Source organism: Neopsephotus bourkii, unplaced genomic scaffold (genome assembly GCF_033783945.1).
Source record: "Neopsephotus bourkii isolate Nb327-2 ecotype Australia unplaced genomic scaffold, CSIRO-AGI_Nbou_v1 NB_1288, whole genome shotgun sequence".
Lineage (NCBI taxonomy): Eukaryota > Metazoa > Chordata > Aves > Psittaciformes > Psittacidae > Neopsephotus > Neopsephotus bourkii.
The window spans coordinates 195507-212389 of NW_026901772.1; the positions used below are offsets into that span (position 1 = coordinate 195507).

At 45.8% G+C, this 16883-nt stretch overlaps 1 protein-coding gene across 2 annotated transcripts in view; it reads right to left on the reverse strand.

Moving 5' to 3' along the window:
- Positions 1–2121: 2121 nt before the first annotated feature.
- The window catches only part of LOC133218840 (acid-sensing ion channel 2-like), a 33280-nt gene continuing 18518 nt past the window's right edge, over positions 2122–16883 (reverse strand). Inside the window, exons 2-3 of one of the 2 annotated variants that reach the window (XR_009727281.1) lie at positions 4999–5177; positions 2122–4661 (exon numbers count right to left, since the gene is read on the reverse strand). Coding sequence is in view for 1 of the 2 variants with exons in the window: in XM_061365636.1 (XP_061221620.1) it covers positions 5115–5177 (63 nt within the window). In the remaining variant the exon portion in view is untranslated. Of the gene's footprint in view, positions 4662–4694; positions 5178–16883 lie in introns of those variants that run through there. The other variant, XM_061365636.1, reaches the window with a different exon arrangement.

Here is a 16883-nt window from a genome sequence, read left to right on the forward strand (position 1 = left end):
ACTGCCCTCCCATCACTGCAGGGTGTGCAGGGTCCAGCTAGCGAATGCTCCTCAGCATTTCACGCCTCCTGTGCTGTGCCTCGGTCTCTCTGAGGGCACCTCTGAGCCACCAGCTTCTGGGCCATGCTGTTTCATAGGCACTTGCTCTTTCTGGAGGGATTGAATGATAAAACTCCAAGGGATTCAGAGGATCTCAGACTTCAAAAGCTTTGAAAACCGATCTCCAGGCAAGCATGAACTGGGAGCAATAGGGCATGGCTGCACAAGGTATAAGCTGCTGCGTGCCCAGACTGTGAGTACATTCTGTGTGCATCTTGCTGAGGTCCCATGTGTGCTGACTCCAATCTTGCTCAGTTCCTCTCTATCGCTTTCCTTCTTTTGACACAGCACCTTTGGAGAAGGGATGAGGGAGCATCTCCAGTTCCTCTTCACCGCCACTTCTAAGCCTTTGTGGTTTTCAGTGAAAGAGAGGGAAAGGCATAGGAAGGGTGGGATGAAACACTGACCACAGCTATTTCAAAGCAAGACACAGCTGAAGGCATTTACCAGGTGCCTGTCACCAAGTCCCTTGGTCTTTCATAGGAAATGGGAAAGCAGAGCCCATAGGATTCCCCTTGGCAATCTCACCTCCCAGCAGCTCAGTCCCCCCCAAAGCCACTGCAGATACTTGTCTAACATATCATTAAAAACCTGAAGTGATGGAGATTCTGCTTCCCAGGCAGGGAAACCTATCTCAGGGTTTTATTCTCCTTCCCATTAGGCAGCTTTTCTTAACATCTAACCTAAATCCTTCTTCCTACAACTTAAGCCCATTATTTCTCATGTTATCCCCCATGGACAAGGAGAACTCGTATTGCCTTCCTCTTTGCAGTTCTCTCTCATACAGTTGAAGGCTGTATTTATCTTTCCAACATTCCTGGAAAACAGAGCATTGCCATTATCTCTAGCAAACAGATGGGAGCACGGGATCTGGGTTTCTTGCTTAATTTTACATATCTAGAAGTTAGAAGTCAAAAGTAGTAGTGTGATGTTCACTGTTGTATCTACTCGTCTGAAAGAGCTTCCCTGTGCCATCCATCAATCCCACTGCTTTAATGCTGTGATCTTTAGCTTCCCCATCACTAAAATAGGAGAGGATGGGGGAATACAGGGTGCTGCTTTCCAAAGCATGTTTCTGTAGCCCCACTGCTAATGAAGGTGGAGAAAGGGGTCTATTGAAGGGTTGCCAGCACAGCAGTGCTGTAGCAGCAAGTGCCACATGCACTGCACAGCTACTGGCAGAGTCATCCTTGGGTGAAATATCAATTTTGAGGCATGTCTTAGGGAAAAAAAATGCTATTTTCAAGTTTACTTACAGTGCTGCCTTTCATGTGCAAAGCAACTGTCTCACTTCATCAGAGCAAACAGAATATATTGCTTGCTCCTTCCCTTTGATTTCTTTTTGCCACTAAGTTTGTGTTCTGTTTGAATTTTGGCAGGAGCAGAAGACTGTAACAAGTAGGAGGTGAAGCTCGGGTAGTCTGGAGAAAGGGAGATATAATGATCTTTTCCAGCTAAAAAATAAATGGGTTTGATACGAACACATGTTGTAAACTCAAGCTGTTAATTGGGAAGAAAGGAGGCTATAAACATTTCAGTGTTTAATATTCGTGTCAATCTGGCACTTGGAGTAAAAAACAAGCTTGGGTTCTATTTCATTTGGAATGATGTTTAATTTCAAAGCTGCTTTCAGTTGCACTTTGTATTAACGGCAAATCACTCCAGAAATGCTGGAATTGTGAGAGCGGTTTTCAGTTAGTTTCTCAAGTATTCTTCCAGTTATTTTTCTGTCTTCATACCTTGAACACCAGTTATTTCCCCCCTCTCCCTCTAGAATCACCAGCCTACCATCCAACTGCTTCTTTACTCAGCTCAAGGTGGGTTCAAAGGGAATTTCAATCCCTGGCAAAGGTGAAGAGCTGGACTCAGGTCTGAGGTTGCAGAAAGCTGCCGCATTTTGGCTTATAAAACCTTATCACCCCCCTCTGACAAATCCCAGCTTTTTGCAGCTATTATTTGCTGAGTTTGAATAAACAAAACCAAGCCCAAATTAAAACAGGGGAGAGGAAGAGAGAATTGAGATGCTTTATTCTGAGTAGGGGATTCTTAAAAGGGAGGTTAAAAAAGGAAAGGAAAAGCTCACCAGAAACCACCAAGATTTTGCTGTACCAATGGCAGACAGAATATTCCTACTCTTAAACTTCTCTTATTGAAGAAGACTTTTCTCAAACCTTGCCTTTTAGCCCCAAACCCCAGTAAAACAGACATAACCAGAGCTGAGTCAGCTCTGCTTGTGAACCAGAGGAACTTTCTCAATGGAAGCTGTGCAGGACAACAGCTCCAGAGCCCACATAGCTCCCAAGGATTTCTCTATGGGCATGCAATTATCTCCCAATCCACCAGCTTCTGCTATGCAATATTAATATGGTCTTGTCCAAGAGTCTTGTCCATGTCCCTTCCCCAGAGCCTTACTGGGACTGTCCATCCCATGTTGTCTCTTCCAGGCTACCCCAGGCATGTGTTTGTTGGTGCTGTAGGATGTTAACACTTGCCTCCATCTGCTAACGTGACCCTCTGCCTCCCTCCAAGTCTCCCATCGTTTCACACAAGGCTTTGCAATGCTTCAAGTCCCAAACAAATCTAGTTTAGCAGGGCAGCTTGCAAACCCAATTAACGGGCTTTTGTTGTCCAGCGACCTGCTTCCCTGGGAAGTTTGCCAAGGAAATGGGTCAGGGTAGTGCATTTCAATGACTGAGGGACAGCTCAGCATCCCACCAAGCAGAACGATTTGTGTTGTTCACATCTCTTGACTGTGCGAGCCAGAATGTGGTAACAAGAGCTCATAGCTCCTTTTAGATCACTTCCCAGATCCAGTCCAGCTAATGCAAAGACCACTGCCATGGCAGGACACTGGTTTGGATATGACTTCTGTGCAGTTACTGAAGTAACTGGGATGTAAAGCAAAGCAGTATCTTTCTCTTTCAGAACCAGGCACAGATTTCTCGGATGATGCCTCATTTCTCTGGGAACATGAAATCTCCGCAGCACCTTCTAGCAAGTGCAGTCCTTGGCCTGGGTCCATGCAGACTGGCCTGTCTGGTTGGATCTGTATGAAGTAACACAAGAAGAAAAACAGGCTCTTGAGCTTCAGAGCCTGCATCATCTCCTCAAATACCTATATTCTAATTTCATGGTTGGGAAATACCTCTCCTCTGCAGCAGAATTCCTCCAGATGATTATGAGGCAAGAGAAACATGCTCCTGATTTCCACAGCTTCCTGAAATATTAGATGGTAATGACAAATATCCCCAGTTTTTCCCCATCCTGGTATTAAAGATTTGTCCTCCTTCGGTTCCATGTCTGGCAGCTGGAGGGATGCTCCAGAAGACTCATAAAGGGCAGAGTTCTGGATCTGAAGAGCCACCATGCTCCCTGTTTCCAGGTGATGCTGCAAAAGACAACAGGCTGTGGGAACCAATTTGTTGCTCACAGAGAGAAAGCAGCTTATGTGTGGTGGGGAGAAATCAAGCATCATCCAGAAGAGATAATTTCTGGTGATGTCCTCTGCAGTTACCATCAGTGTACATTCACAGCAAGTATCATTTGCAAAACACCCAGATAAATATTCTGTGTTTCCAGCTCATTCTGTATTGAATCAGAGGAGAATAAATTGCTCCCTTTTAGCATACACCGCGGGTGCCTAAGCAGAAATGAAAGCAGATTGCATGCTAATGTCTCTAAAGAGGGGTTTCATTCACCTTTATCAGCAAATTCTGCAGTCTACATTCTCAACCCAGACAGGAACATGGTGCTACAGAGTAAGAGGACGTTCTGAACTGGAGAACTGAACAAGAACCAGATATGCCTACAACCAAGGGTCAGATCTTGCGGCCATCAGTCAAATATCACCACCTAGAAGCAACACAGGAGATGTCTCATGGGAGACCAGTTTCTCCTACGCATGCTGCACCTGAAGCACACACGCTATATTATCATCAACCCAATGTACCATAGCAATGCGAGAGATCCTACTACAACTACTGGAATGAGGATCAGAGGGATGCTTTCAGGAGTATTTCAGTGTCTGCAATTCAGAGGCCATGTGGGCCAGAAAAAACAATGATGAAGATGGTGATGAGCTGTGTTTGGAAAAAGCTTTCAGATGAAAATCTAAGGCTGTCATGCAGCAGCTGGGTCTTCTGAAAGCTGGTAGAAGAGGTCTGGTTTTCAACATTTAGGTATTCCTTAATCTAGAGGTGAGAAATGTTTTGGGGAATAGGGAAAGATGACATCCAAAGGCTGTCTGAGATCCCAAATTGGATTCTTCTCTTAAAACACAGACTATTAAATGACTCTTGACAAGACCGTCAGGTATTCAGTGTTGTGGGTGCTCTGCTCCTCATGCAGTAAGTCCTGAACCACTGTCCTCTTCTTATGGGCAATGACTGAGTAGGTGGCATCTCATATGGTAGAGATACCCAGAGTGACATCCCTCTTTGGGATGGCTGGTCCAAGCTTGGAATGGTGTCAAGTATGGAGTTCAGTGCTTCTCCTTCTCCCTGCATGGCCACACCACATAGCTGTGGTGTTTGGTGATGCATGTTACTCCCATCCAGTGGCAGCTGTGGAGAAAGGAAACACATGACACTAACATAATCCTTGCTCCTCCCATGCCAACATCCCATTCTGCCTGGCTTAGGTGTATCCATAGTTTTTGGGTCGATCTCCTTTCCCTTTGGCATGAAGAGCTTTATCACTCTTCCCTTCTAACTCTTCTACCTCACCGCCCCCTTTCCCTCCAGAGCAAACAACAAACCATTAAGGCTGGTCTTAGTGCTTTGACACTACCACAGTGTTCTGCTCCAGCACATCAAGGACAGACTGCAACCACGTCCGAGATGCATCATTCAGAGCATCTCAAACACAGCAAGACTTAACTCCTCCTAGGATATACGTTACCGCAAGCACTCTGCCTTTCACCTCCTCAGTGGGCGTCAGGACCTCACTTATGGACCTCAAGCTGCAGAATAGCTGAACCTTCAGAAGGAAGTGGAGAAGTTGGATGCCTACTGGCTCTAGCATTTGCTGAGGGGGTGTTTGGCTGTTCCTGCCAGAAGCAAGAGCTGCTCTGCATGGACCTGTTAAAAAAGAGTAAGTCTGGCTGTAAATAGGCATTTCACCATGATTGTGCTGCTTACAAATGTAATTGAGGAGAGGTGACTTCTCACCAACATACATGCAGAAAGAACTATCCTAATGTAAATTCAAAAGGGAAAAGGCCTATTCCTAGTTATTTGCCCCAAATGAACACAGCAAGGTAGTGAAGCTGTAACAATGTGTACTATATCAAGAGCAATCCAAACCAGTGCTACTTCAATGAGAAGGTCCTACCAATAAAGCTCAGAGTAGAGCCTGCCAGCCATCTCTGAGGCAGTGGGTTATATCCTCCACTGTTGCAGTTACTTCAGCAAGGCTGAGAAAGACCTGTTGTGACATCCCTTGAAAGGTTCCCAGGTTCCCACTGCCTGTGCTTGTGGCCACTATGGGATCAGAGAGAAGGAGAGCAGTATGGACTCTCTTGGATCATCAGCCATGATCAATGTTTGTGGCCAATTGAAACAAGGCTGAAAAGGTGTCATCGTTTTTCTGCAGCTCATTAGCTTCAGAGCATGTGAAGTTGTCTTCCTCTTCTTCCTGGCAGGCTGCAGCCATCATCCAGTTCATCGTTATGTGGCAGAGGTCAGGAAGAGTGTGGAAGACTCCCAAATGTGCGCAGAGCCCTTAGGCGTCCTTCTCTGCTGGGGATCAAGTAATCCAGATATGGCTGTGGACAATGAGATGGAGGAGGTGGGAAGGCAGTCAAAAAGTTATCATTGCTGAGAGCAGAGTCTTGTCTCCAGAACTTGATGGCCCATCCATCACCTCACCTGGAAACATGACATTGGAGGCAAGTCAGATGGGTCCCAACCTAAAGAGGTGGAAGTGGATGAATTCATCCAACAAAATGGATTGTTCATGCAATAAGGTATAAAAGTTGTCCTAAGTGTGGTGTGTTCGTCACCTTCCCTTCCCTTTAGCAACCATGATAACCTTTGCTCTCCCCAGCCAACCTTTGAGCAGGCTTGCCAGGAACTTACCCTAAACCAAAATTCATATCAGAAAGGATAGAGGTGGTAGCCAAAGTATTTCTTTCCCCATGGTGCTCAGAGGCCATGTGCTCCCTGCCTAATGTTATGCTTCCAACAGGAGCACCTCTGAGGTTCCATTTGTCCTCTCTGATCTCACATTCAATATCTGTAGGCTCTGGGCCAACTCTGTTCTACAGGTTCTCCAATGTATCTGATGCTGCTCATTACTTCTGTCATTGATGCCAGCTGGTCGTGTACAGCTAACCAAAGGAGACATTTACCCATGAAACTCTGTAATGGCCCCACTCAGATACTTCCTGCACTCCAGCTGTGAAAGAAATGTTCCTATTTTTAGCTTTGAGGTGTTGGCAAGCAATGCAGTGCATGGATCTGCATTCCAAACAGGTAAGAGCACAGCCCCTAAGCCTGGGCCTTCATTTCATTCTGCTTATACCAAGTCTTGCAAATCTTGATGCTTAATCTAGTGCCGTAGCTGCCTGTCAACCACTCTCCCAAATGCAAATACGATGGAACAGTTGATAAGGTTTTCTCATGAGAAAATACATGAGGGATTGAGAAAGATTAATGTTGGCTGTGTTCAATAATGTCTGTGTTTAAAGTCTGGAATGCTTATTCTATCAATTTTCTCCTTTCTCCCCTTCTGAATTTTATTTTCAAATAGGAAAAAAATCTCTTTCAAGGTCACAGAGAGGTTATGTTTTAAGATGTTTGCAGTGCATAGCTTCAGGCTAGGTTAAAATTCACTTAATGATCATAGCCCTTCTTGACTGAGATTCATTTCTTTTGCTATCTTTGTCTTCTACTTTCCCGAATCCTGTTAGAGCTATGATGCTGCTAACATGGCACGACACCAAGGACAGAAGATACTTTTCTCCTCCCTCTTGTTGTTAAAAACCCCTTCAGTAGTGGTTTGTTGTCCCTTTTTGTCTTCCTCCCTTTGCTTTCTCATGACTTCTAGCTGACAGAAATGAGCTGCTTCTCTGTGCAGTCAGGATAGGGCAAAAATGCAGCAATCCCCTTTATTCTAGAGGAAACTGTATTAGAGGAAACTGTATTAGAAAGCCCATTTCTTTCTTCCAGTATATTGTCTCACCATGTGCCACCTGTGTCGTCTTTCAAGTTATAATCCCAAAATGGGGCAAAAGCTCCACACAAACCCTTTTGTGGGATGCAAAGCCAAAGATTCCTGACTGTATTCAGGAATTAAAGGCCTATGGCGTTGTGCTGTGGGAAAGTTAACTGTACATGTGGAACAAACACATTAAGCTTTCCTCCATGGTACCTGAAGCTCCAACCCAACCTGATCTCCCATCACAAACTGCTTTGATTATAGAGCCACTGTCTGCCTATCTGGTGAAATGCCTTTGGAGAGGAGAAGGATGTTGTGCAGTAATTAATGAGTGATGACCGTATCTGGGGGCCAGCAGGGAGGCAGAGCTACAAATTCAATGAAGAGGTGTAATTTGCATCCCCAGAGCGAAGCAGAACTAAATTAATTACTACTGAAAGGCCAGAGCCCCTCATGGGACAACCAAGGATTCACTTCAGCTTCTATCTAGATTTCAGGCCTTTATGTAAGAGACCTTGTTTCCAATCTCATGTTTATAACAGGGGCAAATGATGCCTTATGTGCAAGGACAGACTACAGCACAGATAAATTGCTCTTATATTAGCTAAAGCCTTGAAGCAAAATCACTGGGTAATAGGCTGTCATGGCCATTCACTGCATGGGATGGCTGCCAGGGTCCTGCTCAAGGTCCCTTAAGTGCTGTCACCTCTGAGTTTGCATTAGATGCAGCTGAGCTCCTACCCAGCATGGAGCAACCCCAGTCAGAAATTACTTGTAAGCATCACTGAGACCTCCCCAGGCAGGCTCCTGCTGCTCCATTGTCCCTCTCTGCCTATGCTGAAGTTAATCCTGTGCTGGGATTACTCTTGTCTTGGACTTCAGGTTCCTTCCAAACTGTGGTAAACATCGGGAGCATCAGTGTAACATGGGTTTTAGTAGCTATCCCAGCTTTCATCCTGCTAGCTTTGCTGGGACACAGTTACGACACCACTAATTTATATGCTTAAGGGCTCCCCTAGTGTAAGATTCTGCTTCCTTACCACCACCTTTGCCTTTGGCCAGTTTGTGTGCAGAACTGCTGGTCAGGAATCATCCATTCACAGGCAAACTCAACCCCTACCAGTAAAATGGTGATTTTGCCCACTGGTTCTGTGTTTGCCATTGCAAAGGATTTACTGCTACTGCCAGGATAGTGTATTCTGGGTGTTGCCAGTGGAACAGGGGAACAGGCAACCTAAGGAATGCCAAGGGAAATATATTTCTTCTATGATTTTTTGTTCATGTGACCAGAATTTCTCCATGTAAAAGTGCATTAATATTCTTCTATCCCTATTTGAAATGCTTTGCCTTGGTCTGCCTTTGTCTTTATCCTTGCTCTATTACAAGTGGTGTCCTATACTTGTCCCTAGGCCAGTGATTACCCCTGTTTCTTCCTCCTCTCTTCTCTAACCAGTGTTCTCATCACATAGTAGAAATAGCATAAACATGAGCACAGTCATAAAATGCAAAGAAGAGGATAATGTGTCTTCGGAATTCAGTGATAGTCATCAAGACTACATTGGTAATATTATGGTGTTCTCTATCTCAATTGTTATGTAGCTGCCATTACCTCTGGTGTTGAATATTATCCCACTCCTATAGTACAAAAGGGAATTTGTTTCTATGCTGTGCTACCACATCGATTTACAGTGTATACATAGCCTGCCCTTCAGTCACTTGCACTCTCATCCTCTAGTAAATTCAGTGAGTGAATAAAAGCCACAGGAGAATCAAGCTACCTGATTCCCCTGCATGACACATCTCTTCTGTGCTCCCAAATAAAAACAGAAAGTACCTTTATTAATTCTGCCTTTTCTGGAACTCAGAACAATGTCTCTATATTTAATGCTTTCTCTCCCAGAAGCAAAAAAAAACCTGTTAACAGTCTCCTAATTCTTTGACATGCTTGTACTTCTGTTACACTCCTTATGCCCTGCTGAGACTAGAAGCAAAACCGTAACCAGCTCATGCTGGGTCAGTGACACTGGTACCACCACCAAGGGAGCATGAAGACAGTGATGAAGAGCAGAGAAACATCAATACATTTTGAGATGGGCTGTTACACAATGTATGTAGGAGCTGGCGTACCTAATTTCCCAGGGTGAAGGACAGGACAGTATCTGCACTGCAAAATAGCTGTATTATAACCTGTTAACTGAAGGACAGCATCCAAATTACATTAAGACAATGATATTAGCTAGTTAAAGCCAGTATCAGCAACAGAGATTGCATGAGGATATAGAAGGAAGTAAACATGCTGATAAATCCCACTGAAACAGTGTTATTTACTGAGCCCTTGGGCTGATGGACCCGGATGTGTATTAAACAAAGCAGTGCAAGGTGGTCAATGCAGATCACCACTTGGGAGCTGGCTAACCTCAATCCAAGTCCTCAGTACAAGACTAACCTCAATAAAAGTCCTCAACATTGACCTGGATACAAGTAAGAATCATGTCTCAGATACTGAGGATCATCTGCATCATACCCTCCTCTCCTGGACAATGTGTGCTTTGGTGCAAAAATAGCTTAAAAGAGTTAAGGTCACAGCAGAAGTAGATGATATTCTCCAGGTTTCCCAGGGCTGAGAGCAGTGAACCTAACCAGGACTGAGACACACACAGAAACGTGCTCCCTGAAACTTCTCCATGGGACGTGGTCACCACAACTGCGCAAGAAAGAAAACAGACCTATAGGGAGAAGGGAGAAACAAACCCATTTGTGCAGAAGTAAATTGGGAATCAATTACATGGTGCAGGGGGAAAAATTACAGGAGAAGCCAGTAAGGAAGAGTTCTCTTAATCATCCCGTATTAGCTCAGTGAATTGGAAAATCGTGGCAACTCTGCCAGGGAATATACTGCCCGAACCTCGTATCAGCCACTGAGCTACATAATATTTAGCTGCTTGGACAGGAAAATGCATTGCTTCCCATAAAGCATGCCTCCCAGAGAATTACAAGCTCTTATTTGTCATGCCAGGGTGGGTGTGTGCGGGGAGAGGGTTGGAAATAAATGCTACAAACGCTCTCTGTTGCAAGTAGGGAGTTAGTTTATCTCTTCAGCCCAGAACATAAAACCCGCAGCTGTGAGAGGAAACAAGGTTTATTTGCAGTGCATCTTCAGTGATGAAAGCCTCTTGGAAGGGGTGAGGAAGGTGTTTCTTCTTCATCATAAGTCTGACCCTTGCCTTGTGTGGGTATGGGAGGAATAAAATGTGTGAGATCCTTGAAGAGGGAGGAAAAATGGTGTTTTCCTATGAGATGTCTTGCCAGGGCCACGCTGACAAATCTGTAGTGCTTTTCATTGCAGTGCTATGGAGCCTTTAACAAATACCTCCAGGAAAACGAATTCCTCCTTGGCTCCAAAGCGGCTGAGAAGACACCAGTAGTTCAGGAGAGGGGCCAAGCTCTAAACACCCACTTGACCCCATCATATATGCCAGTGTATCCAGCTCAGGAGGTTATCTTTGCATTGGAAGCCACAGTGATTTCTTTGGTTGTACATCACCATGGCAGTTCTTAACCAGGGGCTTTTGCAATGGTTAAACAATCGGGCTGGGATTCAGGGGACAGTTTGCTCTATCACAGATGGTTCACAGAGCCAAAAGAATTCTCTTCTCTGTTTCATACCTTCCCAACCGATAAAATAACAGAGAAATCAGCCCTCAGGGAGGAGGCAGGTTTATGGTCCACTGATTAAAAACTCACATTTACATTAATCCTGTTTTAATGATGACAGAAAGATTCAGAGTTTCCCCTTCTGCTTGGGGAAGCTCTACTTTAAGGAGAGGAGCTCAGAAATCAAGCACTTCCTTGGAGCTGCTGGCTCAAAATTGCTTCAGAAGCACTGTCACTAATGGAGCCAAGAGTGGATTCCGCATGGATGTAACACCTCATCGCACGTAACCACCAGATGAACCCAACTATGAGACTTGGTCTCTGTGCAGAATGAATAGTCCTGGTGTACAGGAAAAAGGAAGCTTTTGGGATTGCTCTTGACTGTGGGATTTCTTGCTTGGGCTTTCTGCCTGAGCACCTTCAAGAGCATTCACAGTTCCTCCTTGCACCATATGTGTATGCGATTGCAGAGAGAACTGCTGCCCAAGTAATGGAAGTGTGAGAGGTCCCAGCCACTAAAAGGCTCCCTAGCCAAGAGTAGGATCTGTTCACCTGCCTTTAAAGAACAGCTTCAGCAATGCTATTCCTGAATGGAAAGAACTGATGCTATCAACTTCTGCAGCACAGATGTGCCTGCATGAGTGTGAGACTCAGACCCCAGAACCCCTGCTTTGTCCCCCCATAGCTTTGGCCATCTCCCATGAACAGGTTCTGAAATGTTGGGCTCTCCCAGTCCCTGAGCCCAGAGCATGGATATTGGAGGAGAAATGTGCCCCGGGCACAACCTGCTCCCCTGGCAAGGCTTGGGGCAGCAGGGATGCATGGGAAGTGATCCATGAGTCTTTGCTGCAGCCCACATCCCTCTCTGATGAACCCAGCTCTATGTCTAACCCTGAAGGTGTGCACCAAGAGCAAAGTAAAGAGGTTTGCAGGGCCCTTTTCTTTACTGCATCCCTTGAAGGATGTATTGGGAAGATCTGCTGGGCTGTCTGAGCCCAAATCTGTCGGGATCTGGCTGGGAAAGTCTTCACGGCTCCTTAAACAACATTCCACTGCAGCACCAGAGGTGCCTGCTGCCTCCCAGCACTTCACACTGCTTGCTTTGCTGCTTTTTCCCTAGGCTTTCCCTGGGGCTGTGCCTTGCCCAATAAATAGAGACAGCAGCAGCCCTACAGACACAGGGACGGACAGCAGAGCAGATTGCACTGGGGTTTCCAGATGGATCTCACCTTCCGCTGGCAGATGCAGCCCTCATCCCTGTGGCATTTGTGACCACATCTCAACCCAAAGCTGCTTCAGAGAGTTTTGCTACATCTGAATCAGGCCAGAGGAGCTTTAAGGAGGTTTTACCAGGAAGGCAACAGAGCTGCCTGCCTCCCCAGGTTTCTCTCTGCTCCATTTCCTCAGGCTCTCTGAAGTCAAACAAAACCCATCGCCTTCTTCAGAAATCAAACACCCAAAGACAAAACCAAGCAACATAAACTCCTCCTGTCCCAGGCTGTCACTGTGAGCAGTTCCTACCACCAAGGAAAGCATTAGGCACTAGTAACAACCCAGGGTCTACATGTATGTTTAGGTGGTTTATGGCATACACACCCATGATGGCTGTGTCAGGAGGCTCAGGTGGCTGCCAGCTGATGGAGGGGCTTTGGGGATATCTGTACTCACAGAGAGCCCTTCTCTACCTACATGTAATACGAAATTGCTGAGGTTTTTAATTGTAGGTAGGTAAAAGAGTTGCAATTCATCGCTTTAATCCCTTTCGCATTTAACATGTTGCTGTACTGAAATATTGATGGTGTTTTATGATAACAAAACCACCTGATTTATACTAAATACCCACTTAATATACATATGTCAAAAATATTTATTGTCATATTTAATCCAAGCTCTTTGTAATATTTGAAGCCTAGTATAACACAGTATAAAACCCTATCGTGTTATAATGTAGATTCATATTTTATGGTAATAAAGAAGTGAAACGCAATCAAGCCCACATCAGTGTTACCTTCACGTTGCTCTGCTTTTTATTCTGATTTATTTTACATGCACTATGGAGCAAACCAGCTTGCATTAGTTTGAAAAGCAGGTTTGCCTGGGCTGGGGTCCAGCAGTACAGGGCCCCATCACAAAGCAGCAGCATTTCCAAGGGAAGCCATGAAGCGAGGCTGGGAACCAAACCTATCCCAGCTGGAAGATCTCAACTCAAGCACCATTTCCAAGGCCTGTCTAGACAGGGAGAATACAGAGCTAATTGCTGCCTGGCTCAGCAGAGCTCTGCTGGCTCTAATGGAGAGCAGCAGCAAGATGTGCTCTCCAGGGTGGTGGGTCCACATCCCATGTGCGATTGGTCTGACAAATCCATCTGGCTGCTTTTCCCTGGGGAGATGAAGGGACCTCAGCTGTGCCTTCATGTCCTACAGCCTCAGCTCAGTGGAGAAAAGAGGGATTGGGGTTTAAAGTGTCTGTTAAGAGCATCTCTCTGAACAAGAAAACTTGCCCATCCAGCAGGGGATAACACACTGCACAGAGCCATAAATAATGCATAGATCCCTCACACGGCGTTTGCTTCAGCCTCGCATTCCCCTGAGAGTCAGCAAATATTGTTTTTCTCTTCTCTTTTGTGTTTCTATTGAATGGTGGGTGGTTCTGGGAGAAGGAAAGACACTCACAAGTGCTGTGCTGATCTGCTTTTCCATCTTCTTCCTCCTCTCCGCTCCTCTTCACTGCCTTCCCAAAGAGCCTGAGAGTGGTGTCAGACCAGCAGCGCTGCCAAGGGTTGTAGCTGCAGCTGGGTTTGGGAAACAGATTGGCTTACTGTGTTAAGCTAAATGCAGATTCCAGAGCACAAAGCAAACAGGACAAACTGCAGCTCAGCCATCGCAGTGCCTGGGACTGCTGCCTCCCAGCAAAACAAAGCAGAAGGATTTGGCTGCTGCGGAATGGCAGGAGACAAAATGTGAGTTTCTCTCCAAACATGAGCAGCAGGTGGAAGGAGGTGATCCTGCTCCCCTGCTCTGCTCTCGTGAGACCTCACTTGCAGCACTGTGTGCAGGTCGGGTGTCCTCAGTATGAAAAGGACATGGAGCTGTTGGAGCAAGACCAGAGGAGCCCACGAGGTTGATCAGGGGCTGGAGCACCTCCTGTATGAAGACAGGCTGAGAAAGTTGGGGCTGTTCAGCCTGGAGAAGAGAAGCTGCGTGGAGACCTCAGAGCAGCTTCCAGTGTCTGAAGGGGGCCTATAGGGATACTGGGGAGGGAGTCTTCATTAGGGACTGTAGTGACAGGACAAGGGGTTAAAACTTAAACAGGGGAAGTTCAGGTCGGATATAAGGAAGAAGTTCTTCCCTATGAGGGTGCTGAGGCGCTGTCACAGGGTGCCCAGAGAAGCTGTGGCTGCCCCATCCCTGCAGTGTTCAAGGCCAGGTTGGACACAGGGGCTTGAAGCAAACTGCTCTAGTGGAAGATGTCCTTGCCTGTGGAGGGGGGTTATAACTGGATGAGCTTTAAGGTCCCTTCAACCCAAATCAGTCTGGGATTCTATGATTCTAATGCAAAGTCTTCCCTGAAAAACAGGTTTAAAACAACCATGGACTGCTAAAAGGGAGGATCCGAAGCTCACAGCTGCTGAGCAGGTGCTTGAAATCCTGGTGTTGCCGATTCCCAAACTGCTAACAAGCTGTTCAAAACGCAGAACTGCTAATTATGTGTCTAAGAAACAGTGTCCAGGATGCTTTCATGCTATTAAAATAGTCCAGACTAAATAGCTGATAGACTATAAAAAAAACAACCTGGGATTACTTAATGAGACACACTAGAGGCTGAGTGCAAAACTGGGTTTTGGGGATCCCAAATCTACTAAAAAGATGGCAAAGACCCTGGTGCTTTTCCAAGTCCATTTTTTGGGAAGCAATTTGAGAATCTGAACCTGCATTTCCATACTTCTCTTGCTCTGTCCCCATCTCTCTTTGAGATGATGCTTTCATCCCTTCAGGTGGGATTTGTGACCCATGGGTTGTCCCAGCTGAATGCAGCATTTCTCCTGTGTTACAGCCACTGTTTGAGTCACATGGCTCAGTAAATGGAGAGCAACTCTATTAAAAGCCACCATACAGAGAAGTGTCACACTGACATGTATTTCTCTTTCTACAGAGCATCCTGAGATGACTTTTCTCCAGAGTCTGACCTACTTTAAAGTCAGGCTGGTTTTGTCCGAGTATCAGCTGTATTTGAAGGCAAAGAGACAGAAGGAAAAGCTTCTGAAATCCCAGTCCAGTTTCCTTGTCACAGCTTCATGCCCCCAGCAAGACTGAGAGCTGCTTGACGTTGACATCCACTCTTCCATCTGCTCCTTGGCTTTCCTGACACATCCTTCCCAAGCACATGCCGCAGCCTTGGCTTTCCCAGCAAGGAAGAAAGGAGAGCAGCCTCAATTAGTCATTGCATCATTTGCACAGCCGTCAAATGGGAGAAGTAATTAACTTGAACGTGTTTATCTAGAGTAATTACGAATTTGCATTGCTCGCTCTGTCAACAAAGCGGATTGGGCTCCCAACACTCTCTGAAGTACCCACAGAGCCCTTGCATTCCCTCTTTTGCATGAGCCCTGGATCTTCTTAAGAATCACATTCAGTCCTGGCTCTGTCTGTACCCTTTCTGTCTCTCAGTACTCTCCTGAACATCTGGGACTCCTGGGATGTTTCTCAACAAGCAATCAATAGACCCTGCTTTGCTTCCCTTCTCCATCTAGATGATGGTAATAGCAACCCAGAGAATAAACCTTGTGGTGGAACAGAAGACTGAGGAGCTTCAGCATGGCAGTGGCTGAGACTATATTTGGATTTTAAGGGGATTTCAGTGGGTTCCTGATTATCCCTGGGATTTTCCACTGCATTTGGCAGGAAGTGCTCAATCTGCATGGCTGCTAGGACTCTCCTGCAAGACTCCCATCCAGAGAGTCCCCCTCTGTCTCACACTGCAGGTGGTGCACGTCACATAATACATTCTTGATTTGATTCTGAGCTTGATTCCTCGCCTTAGCTTGTGTTGGAGGCTGCTGGGATGTGGGCTGGCTCTGCACACCACGCACACTCCCTGGAAAATGCTCCAGTGAACAAACATTCATTAAAACCCAGCAAATGTGAATTATAAGTGACTGCTTAAAGGTGCTGGTGGATCGAAAACATATGCACACAGTCAAAGCAAATGATCTGGAACACACCAGCAAGAGATAGAAAACTCTCTCACATTCCAGTCTGACACGTACCTCAGGGTTGATGTTGAACTGTTGGCTTGGGCAGACCCTCCATGCTTCTGTCCTGCTGCATTTACATCAGCATGAACCTTTCACTGCTGACCAAGAGGTGATTTCAATGTCCAAGGGAACTCTGGTAAAGCCACCCTCATCCATTCAAATAGCTTTATTCTACTTTGCATCAAGGAACCAATATGGGTTTAGTTTTTAGTCTCTCTCCTTGCATTGGTTAAGCAGAGCATCCCTAATTTTCCTTCTCTTCCAAGATCTGATCGTACTTCTCATTTGCATCAGAGTAATACTTCTGGAGATGGGTTGCAGAGTGAATCTAGCAGAGGGTTTCAGTAGTACCAGCTCTGACTGCAGCACAGGGTGGCGTTAGTAGAGTCACTGCTGTCCTCACTTAGAGTGGAGCTTTTGAGCACAAAATTTAGGATTCAAAAGGGGACAAAATGGACTCGAAGCAAAATCAGGAGCTTGATCTGCCCATTCAGTACAGACCTGGGATGCCAGTCCCAGATCACATCCCCTAATACAACAGAAAGTGAGTCTTAATTAGTCCACATCTGGCCCTCGGTTTGTCCTAAATGCATTCCCACATCACTTGATTCCAGCCCTCCAGCTCACTCACTCACTCCCCCCCTTCAGGCATTACAGTACATCTTTCAAGGGAGCTGATTTGCAGTTTAAGCCTGTAACACGTCCCTGCAAGGCAGGT